Raw genomic sequence first — 12,287 nt, 5'->3', positions numbered from 1 at the left:
ATGGACTAGGCATCACCTATGCACAAAGCAGGACCAATGGACCAAATGAGTTTCTATCTTGTAACAGCACCAGAAAACACCAGTTTGGTGCAGTGGTGGTGGTGAGAAGAGTGAACAACTAGAGAGTTCTCCTCCCAGGCATGCAGAGCTCTCCAGGCACTCACAGTGATCAGGTGGCAGGGCCTGCAAACACCCCTCTCAGAACAGGGTAGCCTGGAGGCTACCCTGGGACAGCAGGGGTTCTTTGAACTCTTGGTTTGCATTTCAGGTTGTTGACTCAACACAAAATAAAACAAAATGGCCACAATTTCCCACACAGTGACCTGTATCACGTCACAGCTGAACACAAGTCATCTTCCATCCAGACCTATTTGTAAGTCTGACTGGCATTATTTTCACAAGGATCTACTCAAGAACATTAGGACAACTAGCCAACCACTTTATTTACATTTTCCCGTTATCTCATCACACACTTGGACAACTGCCTGTGCATGTGGGTGTACAGCAATAACACACATATGACTACATACCTATCAGCCATCAGTAAAGAGTTTAGGATTTGTCATGGCCAGACTGAAACCATCCATTTACGATAAAGTTTTGTAACAGCCTGTCTTTGACCAAGAGTTCTGCCTGCCAAATCATGCCTTAAGTACATTTTTTTTTAAATAACAAAAATTTTATCAAGGCACAGAACTCAGTTATAGTTTTTGTTCCCTTTTAGACTAAACAGCAATTCTAATCTCAGTTTCAAGTTCCTCAAAGGCTAAAAGAAAAACCCTCTCTTAGATATAAAACCACCAAGCAGCTTTGGATTAATGAAAATTTAAGTCAATTATTCCTTTAAGCCTGCACTGGTTTCAATTTCCCAAAAACAGATTTGCTTTAGGAAGCCAGATGAAGTATTGTTCTCTACCCCCATCACAAAGCTTGGGACATCCACACATAGCACCAACTGACCTAGCAGCTAAGACCCAAAATGGTGACTCTAAAAAGGCAGGTGATGTACTGCTGCTGTGAGCTCTAAATTCTTGCATATGGGCACAGCCATGTCCACGTTCACTGTGACAAAGCCCTGGATCACAATACCAAATCTGGACCCTGCTCACCACACATAAGCAGGCACTGTTGCTGCAGCCTGGTCTTGAAACATGGCTAATGGCTTATTGTGCTGCCTGCTCTGCTGCAGGTGGCAGAGCTCCTGCTGGGTTAAAGCACTCTGTGTGAGACAGAGCACTGCGACAACCCTGCTCCTGCCTCAGCAGGGACACTGTCTCATTGTGCCCAGCCTCAGATGCCACTCGCTACCTTTCACAACACTTGGATTGTAGTTCCATGTGCTTTGCATCTCCAGCTCCTGCATCTTGGTCAGTTTCTTCAAACTGACACAAACAAAAAAAACCCTTTTTTTTTTTGACTTGGCCTCTGCTAGCACTTGATATTTATAGTGCATAAAAGGTTCAATTCCCTAATCTGTCGCAAAGCCTTACTGCATTATACAGTGTCATCCTGTTTCAAAAGGATTATGGCCCAAAAATTCAGCTGAATTGCATCAGATTTCATACTGTATAACAGCAGAGTGTTTGAGGAAGGCAGAGTTTCAAGACTAACCAGTTGTGAAAAGGAAGAACCTTTAAGATTCTGCTGTGGGCTAGAAATTGGAGAATATGTAGAGAATAAATCTTTTATTCTCTACATTAGTAACACTTTGACCTCAGGAGTAATCACAAAGTAAATTAATCCTAAATAAAGTTTTCAAGGATTGGCAGTGTGTTGGAATTATTTCTTACCATGCAACTCTACTATGAAAAGTGATTGAACAAATGTATTGCTGAAAAATACAAAGTAGCAGGAAATTTTGGTATTTCCATGCAGGTGTACAATTCACAAAAAATAATTTCTCTGAAATTAGAGTTACTGAAACTCTTCCTTTGGGAGTTTAGCCAAGTTTTCCACACATAGTTGGTCTGGGTACAGTGCTTCTTAGTGCTCTGCATAGACTCACTTGCTGGAGCCAGCCCTAGTCACTGATCCTTGCTTTGTCAAATTACGAGAAGCAAGATGTAAATAGTTTTACTTCTACCCCTAAATGGGGGAGAAACAACTGATTGTATGAAATGAGTAATCATGAAGTGGTTTAAAACAGAAACAAAATCCCCATCAAAAATTAAAACAGTCATGGAGGTAAAGGCCAACAGGATTAGACTACAAGATCTCAAGTTATGCAAATAAGAGCAATAATGCTATTATGACTCATTTATTAGAGAATCTTCATGGCCTTCAGTTAACAAAAAAAACAACGTGACGATTGCACCACTTGAAATTAAGTTACGTAAAATTATTTCTTGCCTCTAAGTTGCTGTTTGTGAATAGCTGCAATTTGAACAGAGATCTCAAATCTTCACTATAACACAGACTCAGAATTGGAAGTTTTTTAGCAATGAGCAAAAGCATAATCATATTAACATGAAATATTCAATTTTTCCCAGTGAGGCTTGCACTTGAGCTTTTTAATTACAAGGTCTACGCCTCTATCATCCAAGGCAAGGATCAGCAAGGAGCAATCAACCACATCACAACACCACAGCCAGCTACTATAGCTTTCTCTAGTCCTCTCTGTGACATCTGTCACTGTTACAGCCACAACACACTACAGGGTCTGACCCTCCAACTCCTAGAGAAGGTCTCCCTGCCAACTGTAACACCATCTCACCAACCACTTGCAGGCAAACTACTTCTTCTTAGTAATTCTAAGTCACTGAAAACCCACAGGATATAAAATCATAAATTACCATAACCGTGCCAAAACCCAACATGGCCAAAACACAGCAGCAAAGCGTAGCTATTCCTCTGTAGATGAAAGCCAAGGGATTTCTAGTGTTTTATTTCCTCTAATGCACAAAACCCAAATGCCAGCAGCATGCTCCTTGGTAGAAGCCCAAAGACCACTTAAAAGACTCAATTTTCAAGATATCTTAGATGACATAAGTTATTTCATTACCTTCCCCCCCTAAAGTAAAAAAGCAGCTTCAGTTTCCTCTACGATCCCCTGTGACTCTTGGAACTCCTGTGGGTAGACAAGAACAGCAAGAGTTATGAACACAGCTCATATTTGGCATTAACTGAACATCTTTAATTTATGATTACAATTACATTACAAAATGCACATATACACAAATGTGTCTTACAGATCAAGCCATCTTTCCACAGTCAGCAAATGATGCAATTTATTCAGTCATCACAGTCCAGATCAGACCAGTGACACTGTAAGACATCACACAAACAATACAATAGCATGTACTGAAGAACTACTGAAAACTCATTTAACAAATAAAAGCCATCTCGTAAAAACATCCCATGAGAGTCTTTTGCTGCAGTATATCATCTGTGTTTCAGACTCAGCATTCAAAAATATTTCGCTTTTCTACAACAAAGAATTTTACTTGTGTTGGAACGACTGCATGCAGGGAAAAATATGGCAGTCATACAAAAGCCACAAAATATCACAATTCACTGTGTTTCTTGATGCAGCTCTTAAGAGCCAATTCATAGCATCTATGACTTCAATATCGTGTGTTCACAGCCCAGTATCCTTGATTCTTTGGCAGATTAGTGCTACATTAAGCTAGAAAGGCAGCCTGTAGAAGTAGGACTGATATGTTCCTTTTATCCTTGCAAAGAACTTCAAAGACAGTCTGCTCACTGGTCCCCATCATTGGGCCACAAATGGCATGCCAACAAAACAACATTCCCATCTACAAGGACAGCAATGCTAAAATGCTTCATCTTTTGAACCTGCTCAAGCTTTAAAACTTTAAAACTTTAACTACATCACCATTTTTCTCATGTTCTTGTTCTATAATCCTGAAGATTGCTTTCCACCAAGACTTTGGTGGTGAACAGACGTGGGTTGCAAGACCCATGCAGAGCTGACCTTCCTCCTTTGCTCACGTACATGTGATGGACACAGTGACAAACACAGAGGAGCTCTCTGCTTCTCACAAGACATCTCAAGAGCACACTGAGGTACACACTGCTAACAGTGCTGAGCAGCTGCCCCAGGGCCTGGAAACCATGAAAGGGAAGCAACAGGGAAACAACCCTCACAGTCATTATGCCTGTACCTGCACCTTCCATCAATACTTTCTGTCCACTTGTATTTACCAGATGTAACTGTCACACCAAATGAAGTTCTGGGTGTGCCTGTCTCACCTACATGTAACCTTGGGAAGAGAAAAAGGGGAAAAGAAAAAAAGTAATGATAATTACAGCATTTGTAACTCTCCATTTAAGAACAGAGAGCTTTCTCCAAAACAAGTGTCAAGAGGTAATTACAAAGGAAATGGAAGACTTCTGCCTGACAAAAACACAGCTAAACCTTCTTTCCATAAGTGAAATCTCCTTGCTCTATTTCTCTCTCCACTTCTGATGGTATCAATCCTCAAAGATGCTTCATTTTCCCTGCAGATAAATTACTTTAATACAACAGAGAAATACTGTACAAGTATCATCACTGAAAAGCTGAGTGTTCAAAAAGCAGTTTGCTATTCTGATCCATGCATATTCTGTTTGTGTATCAGCATGTATGCCCTGCAATCAGAGGCACAATGACACATTTTAGCACACAGGGTGCGTTCTCCCTTTATCACCACCGCCCCTTCATACACACACCCTCAGTGTTCCTTCAGCCCGAATTACGCTCCTTCTCTTATTAAATTTAGAAACAGAACTCTGAATCACCAGTTCCTGTTGTGAACGTAGCTAGAAACAGATACAGCAAAAGAAGTTTCCTAGTAAACAGCTATACAATAATCAGTCCACCACATTAGACCACACTGTTACCAACTGTTTTATAAGCCCAGAACAGAATCATATAGATTTATGTGAAATTAAGTAAATAATTTCCTGGGTGTCTAATCCTTCCTGGAAGCCTATCAATTCTTATCTGTAATGGTATCATGTAGCAGTGAGTTTCAAAAATTAACTGTCCACTTTAAAAAAAGAACAAAAAAAAAACCCCCACACCCAACCCCCCTGCCCAAACATTACTCAAACTCATTGCTTGTGAGCCTGCTGCACACTTACTCCATCCCGTTCTACTTTTCCTCAACACGCCTTTAGATGCACCTTGAAGAAGAGGAACAGAAAGATCTACGCTGCTGCTTTGCAAGAGAAGAGCAGCACAAAGATTCCAAAACTGGTTATATGCAAGAAAGGTCAGCTCTGGAAAGAGAAGAGTTCAGACAGCATTACATCCAAGTTAGTCCGCCCTGCAGACAGCAATTATTTCCTAGCATAAGCAGAGTGGAAATGCACTCATGTTTCCCACTTTGAGTCTATGAAGAACCATATGCATGGTTAGGAAACTCTTGGTCACCACTTGTGGATTGCAGTTTCTTCAGTTGCTCTTGAAATATTTAACAAAGGAGCTACGTATCTCACGCCAAGAGGCACCACCCATGCATATGCCTCTCCTGAAGCATACACACACACATATGCTATATATATATATATACACACGCACTTTCTAGCAGAGAGGCCAGCTCAGCTATGCAGAGCATGTGAAGAACATTTTGCTTTGAAGGTTTGTATAGTCCCATCTATGACTTACTGAAGTCAGTTTGACATCACGTACTACTACTCTCTATAATTCCTGTATTTAGCAGAGAGGACACTTTCAGAAAATCTTTCAGCCCTGGGAACATTCTGGGTGGAGTTCACCACTTTCCTCTGTTATTTATTTGTTCTAGCACTTATGCTCTCTCACCATTACAAATGCACTTATTTCCATTTGCCTGATTGCAGCTCCCAGCCATCAGTTCTGTGCCATGCCTGTTTCTGTCTGCGTTTTAGCCTCCATCATGCTCTCCCTCAGAAGGTGTTTCCCACCAATTATTAAGTTCCTCCACTTATCAATAAACAACAAACAGCAGCAGAATGAGCCTTTCAGGCTCACCTCGTGGAACACCAGTCAGCCTTCAAATATCTCCTCTGACTTATGTGAACTCACTCCCATTTTCAACAGGCTCCTCTTGATCTCAGAACTGTACACGATTCACCTTCCTTCTCCCACTGCCCCTCCTACACCCCAAGTTATACTCCTCTGCTGCCCTGCAAGACAGCAGTCATGTCCAGTTGTTGACTCGCTGTGCCCCCAAGCAGTCTTCTCCTCAAGTTCCTATTCTGTCACTACACTGAAGTGCAACACCTGCAGGGCCCACAATATTACAGATTGTATTAAATTGCACCTTTGATTGTTACAGCTCACCAGGCTGTGTGAATTCCGGTGTCCAAGCTGCTTTGTCCTTGTTTACCACACTGCCTAGTGTGATACAGCCTGCCAAGTCTATCAGTACAGATCTTGCCCTTGTCTCTAGCTACTTGAGGAAAAGGTTCAATGGAATATGCCCTCACCTCAATCCTTAAAACAAGATTTCTAGAAGCATTCCCATTTGACAATGATTCACCACAAGTGACTAACTTTCAAACATCGGTTAGTCAGTTCTTAATTCGTTTACTTTTGCAATATCACAGGGCAGTAACGTGTCAGGACAGGAATCCCCGAGGGGCACAGCAGTCCTCACTGACTACCTCTGCTGGAAGAGGGAACTGGAACGAGAGACAGGACTTGGAAGGAGCTGGGGAGTAGCAGAGGACCATAATGGATTGAACTCTCTCCATCCCCCTTGCATCAGATGCCTTTGAAGACATACACCTCAGAGTCCTGGTTGCTTTAATTCTTTCAGTATTTTGGTGACTATTAATTTCAAGCTAGCTGGGTTATGATTAAGTCAGTCTCCCACTCTTTCCTTGTCTATTCTGGCGCAGTTGGTTTTAAGACCCCCAATACCAACAGTTACTGAAAACTGTCTGCATGCCTACAGACTTTTCAGCAAGGGCTTTAGATCAAGTCACAGCACTGCTGACTTTGCAGCAGAATTAAGATTTCTTCCCTGGAAAAAAATCTTAATTTATTAAATAGACTTAATTCTCTGTTGGAATTGCACTGATGGTATCACATTCTATACTTTCCCAAATATGGAAGAGTATTAACAAATATTTCTACTTTTTTTGCATGAGCTACTTTATTCTCTGTCTAGTAATTTGAATTATTTCTAACATAGTTGAGCTGTAGAAAATATCCAGTTAATTCTTAGTAATTTACTTCATTAACTTCTAACTTCATATATTCACTTTCCCCTTAATTACTGGCTTTTCTTTTAAATTTCTAGATGCCTCCTGAAACCAGAGGGCTGTTAGTGTAGATGTCTTCTTTCTTTAAACCAGAATTTCAGATTTTGGACTATTTAGTAGTATCTTCTTACAAAGATCTGTTTTTCAATCACTTTTTTTCCCCCTACAATGACACTGAGTTCTCTGTGATGACAAATATGCTCTTCTGAAGCATTAAATGCAATTTCTTTGGGGCTGTTTGCTGTTTACCTATCCTTTACCTAAATGAGTCACACTCGATGGTCCCATGGCAACCAACCAACTTCCAGCTATGTGCTAACAAAGTCCACAGTAGCTTTGTCACCTGAAGACCCGAAACAAGAATTGACCTGCTAAATTTCCACGGCACTGAACATCTTTCCATGATGCCAACAGGATGTTCAGCACTCCGGAGGCAACAAAACAGAACTAAACAGAATGTACAAATGGAAACAAACCTAGCATTTGCTGATCAGCCATTTCAGACATCTCTAAAAGCAACTCAAAATCTAGTCCTTGACTGTAAAGATGAGCTATTTACCAAGTAACCAATTTTGTAAGTCAACCAGACTGGACAAGGTACAAATTCAGACTCCTACCATCAGGCTGACCCTCACTAAGGTTAACAGCTTCTGCACAGCCCAGCCACCTGCTGCTTGTTTGATGAACAAGGCAAAATGAACTGACCTCAGTCTGCTCCCAGTGGGACACTGCCACAGAAACTCTGCTTGTTTGATGAACAAGGCAAAATGAACTGACTCAGTGTGCTCCCAGTGGGACACTGCCACAGAAAGGGCACTGCTCCTCAGCCAAGAAAGGCACTGCAAAGCACGTGCACACAACATCCCCCAGCTGCCCAAAGAGAAGGCATCTGTGCTCTACCTGGATTTGCCCATCCTGTCAATTAAACCTTCGTACAGAACCAGTCCTTAGTCTCTAGAACCAAGTCTTTCACAGGGCAATAAAAGTATTCAGCAAGACAACACTTGACTTTATAATTGACTCAACAGTAAGAAAAACATTCAGAACTTTCAATTTTCACAACCTTATTTAAATAATATGCTAACTATCCACACACAGTGATCTATTATGTGTTCTAGAAGCATGGCAGTAACAGTCTACGGATGGAATTCTGCAGTTCAACATACATGGACCCTTCCATGTGCTGGTGAAACACAGACTTGCATGAATTTAGTTAAATTAGAAATTTCTTCCTATGTTTCCAAGTCTAAATTCAGTAACTGAAAAAGCAATAGTCTGTGTTCTTGCTGTACATCAGCCACTGCAACTTATTTTGCACAACTGAAAATTACTAAGGAAAAATACCTACAGTAATTCAGACATTCCTCTTCTTATTAAAAAGGAAGAGAAGTAAAGAAGGAAGAAAAAAACTGCAGCAATACATTAAAATGCAAAATAGAGATGTATGTCTGTAACTTCCCCAACAAATTTTTCCTGAATTAGGCAGCAAATATTCAAAACTGCCAGTCTGCACAGACAGTTCAGTCCGAAGTGCACAAAAAATCCCTGCGCCAGATTCCTCTGTCCCTTCCTCTCAGGCTTGAGGTAAACACAACTATGCAGGTTACCAAAAGCCTCAGATAACAGAACATTCAGCCTTTTTCCACTACCCAGATTTTGCTAAAGGTTCATGCTTCATACACACATCTGAAAAAAAAAATTGTATGGCATGGGAAGAATTTCAGTTTGGGGTGGAAGTCCAAGATTTGCTCCGAGGGCTTGTACTCCTCTAACTTCCTTCAACCTCCTCCCATCAGCTTAGAAAATCTCAGAAGAAATCAGCAACTTTACCCACTGAAGTGCATTCCATTCACTATAAAAGATTAAATATGTGAACTAGAAGTTTCTACTGAAATTTTCAGTCATTACATGGTTAGTGACAGCTTTAAGGATGCCATTAGCAGCAGGTCTATTGCAAAGATTAAAGGCAGTTCACATCCTCTCAATTTCTTTATGTGAACTAGAAGTTTCTACTGAAATTTTCAGTCATTACATGGTTAGTGACAGCTTTAAGGATGCCATTAGCAGCAGGTCTATTGCAAAGGCAGTTCACATCCTCTCAATTTCTTCTTAAGGTTAAGCAGTCAGAAGGCTGAAAAATGAATTCAGATGAAAGAACAAGGTGACTTTAAAATACAAGTGCTATTCCTGACTAGTAATACATCTACATCCACATAAACCCTCCCAAATCCTTAAGAGCCTTCCTATATAATATAATCCACTTTGAGGCTTTGTCTGCATAAGGCACTTTGGATTAATTCTTAAGACAAAAACCATGCAAATTAAAAAAGTGATTTCATTAAACTCTTTGAGATCTTCAGATGCTCTTCTTCAGAATCAGAGTGACTCTCGATTATTTTACCTCAAAGATGTAGAACAGTTGAAGCAATTCACTTTAAATTCACACCTTCAGCTGACTTGAGTGATTTCCTAATGGCATGTGAAGACAAGCCCTTAACTCCAGATGACACACAGAATTTACTTGGGAGTAACTGTCCAAAATATCTCCCTTTGGGAGACAGGCCCAGACAACACAACATATCAGGATGCTGGTTCAATACCAAACCATTCTAAGAAGAATGCAAGAAGCCACACATCAGAAAAACTTGATTTCTGGCAAATAGAATTCCTGACTGTGCATTTGCCAGGTTTTAGAGAAGCATTTCTAGCAGGCACCTAGCCTTGGCTTGAAAAGCCTTATATTCTGACACAATTATCCATGATTCCTCTCCAGCTCTTCCCTCCCCATCCCTACCCTTTCTCCCCAAGCTGCATTCCCCAGCTGCTCTTCCAAACCCCAGCCTGCTGCCCTAACAGCTTGACACATGGGGCATAATCTAAGACAAAATGTGACAGCCCCTTCTTGACAAATTTTAAGCATCACCTGCCTAGGATGCAAAGCAGCTTGGAACAGAAACTGCAGGTGCAGAAGCAGCAGAGAAGTGCTTTGACTTTGGATGCTCCCTCCCCCACAGCTAAGCTCTCATTGTTTTTTCCTGGGGATACATCTTCAGATTAGCGCCACAGCCTGCTGCAGATATAGATCAGCTTTGCTCATCCCACCATTCTCTGTCACTGGCAAAAAATAGCTCTGGAGGGAGAGGAGGAGGTTTTCAGCTGTTTTCTTCTCCACTTCTCTCTCTCCTCCCTTGCAATGAGGGAGAAGCCATTTTCTCATGCTCATGGCTTGATGTCAGAGTAACTGTTTTCTTACTCTACAGAGCAGTAAATCCCCAGATGTGCCTGTAAAAGAAATTTAATAGTAACCACAATGTTCCAGCAGCATCCTCAGCAACAAGATCACCAGGCTTTTCATGCAAGAGCTGAAAGAAGCTGGCTGGCATATTACTTGTTTCCTTACCAAAGGCAGCCCAGAGGAGTGGCTGAGGCCAAAAGGAGAGGTCTGCACAGACGCTTCTCCTAGGCATCACTGATACTCTTACAGGGTTCAAGAGAACCACAGGACAGGGACATTTTCCTAGACAGGGTCAAAAATAGATGGAGGAAAAGCATGTAATATACTATTCTTTAATTTTCTCATAAACAGTAACTTTATTCTTCTTGAAACATTGATTGACATTTGATCCTGTTATGAACAATTCTGAAGCCTCCCCCACAGAGCATCTAAGCTGCAGCACATTAAAGCTGTTCCTTTCTCCTTGCCTCTAGCATATTCCTAACATGTAAACAACTCTGCTGTGCACACCAGCAAAGGCACAGCTAGCTAGTGAAAGCTGCAGCACTAAGGGCACTGTAGGAACCCATCCAACCCTAATAACCCATTAATTTCACAGGGCACTGTATTTATTAACTAGAAGCCAGCTACTATTAATGCAAATGTATATGTGAAAAATTCTCCCAGTGGAAAAGCAGAAGGACCATTACAGACCTATTTTTCACAGACTGTCATGTTTCACAAGCTTTGTTACCCCTGTAACCCAAACACACAAGAAACGCCAGTCTGAATGGTGGAAGAATTGTGACAGACTAGGAGAAAGGCAAATCGGGAAATCCAGCAGCCTTACTGTCTGAGGATTTCAGCTGATGTGACACCACATGATAAGCAATATTCTTGTGTCCAAGCCTCAAAACCCATAGGGACTATTTCTAGTTCAGCTTAATAGAAAGAAAAAAACCTCATAATCTTACTTTTCACATATTCAACAGCGAGGTAATTAACAGGAGATACCTTACAAAACTTACCAAAGTTAATGCACAAGGATTGCCCAGCCACATACTTTGTGTATATTAACTCTCACTTCACAGGCTCTGGATCAAGGCACTGCCCTGCTGAGTCTGGCTCCTCAGGGCAAGTTCCAGTAGCCAGATTCACCCACTCTGCCTTGGAATCCTCTTACAGCACCATTGCTCAACTCACATATCTCTCTCTGCAGGCAAATCTGATAAGGCCTGGAGGAAACACCAATCCATCTCTGATCAATGTCTCACCCATCCAGGGGTCCTGCAGTGATCCCAGAGAAAAAGCTAATGGAACTGCAACTACTTTTCTTCAGGGACTTCTCTGCCTTAGGATGTTCCCAATGGCAGTAATGCAGAGCAAAGTGGCTCTCAAGTTGTGAGCTGAGAACAGCTGCACTGCCAGGCTCCAGCATCAGGACCTAGAGCAGCTCAGGGTGCCTTGGGTGACCACTCCATTGGCAGGTTTTTCCCCTTCAGTTAAAGCAAAACCTGGTGATTTCTTGCTGTACTTCTGATTTCTGCTGTCCACACCTACTTTATAAACTGGAGCAAATCAGCCATGTCCCAACACCCACTAGCTTCCTTTGGCTTCTTTCCCACATTCAAAAATGTCAAACCATGAATTCCAGACCCTGCTTCTTCCTTCCAGAATGCAAAGTATCACTCTAGTCACACACACATTTCTCCCCTCCCACTTCTTATCAAATTCCACTGCCCATGATGACACCAGAGCAAGTTTTATGTACTTCAGGCTGTGAAATCATCCACTTATTCCCAGCACCCCTCAAGAGCAAACTGCTGTCCTTCTCTCTTGACAAACCAGCAGGTGAACACCCACTCAGTCCTGCACATGA

The 12,287-nt window shown here is 41.6% G+C and overlaps 1 protein-coding gene across 7 annotated transcripts in view; it reads right to left on the bottom strand.

The window, feature by feature from the left end:
- The window catches only part of LRRC8D (leucine rich repeat containing 8 VRAC subunit D), a 52,077-nt gene that overhangs the window by 17,218 nt on the left and 22,572 nt on the right, over positions 1-12,287 (bottom strand). For 2 of the 7 annotated variants that reach the window (XM_039727062.1, XM_039727063.1), the window contains exon 3: positions 10,595-10,711. The exons of 3 other annotated variants lie outside the window; for them this stretch is intronic. In XM_039727062.1, coding sequence (XP_039582996.1) covers positions 10,595-10,661 — 67 coding nt within the window. In that variant the 5' untranslated portion in view covers positions 10,662-10,711. Of the gene's footprint in view, positions 1-3,001; positions 3,068-10,594; positions 10,712-11,436; positions 11,455-12,287 lie in introns of those variants that run through there. 2 more of the 7 variants (XM_039727065.1, XM_039727069.1) reach the window with 2 other exon arrangements.

This window comes from Passer montanus, unplaced genomic scaffold (genome assembly GCF_014805655.1).
Source record: "Passer montanus isolate IOZ18808 unplaced genomic scaffold, ASM1480565v1 scaffold60, whole genome shotgun sequence".
Classification (NCBI taxonomy): Eukaryota; Metazoa; Chordata; class Aves; order Passeriformes; family Passeridae; genus Passer; species Passer montanus.
The sequence above is the reverse complement of the archived record's forward strand: the minus strand, read 5'-3'. Positions and strand labels throughout refer to the sequence as shown.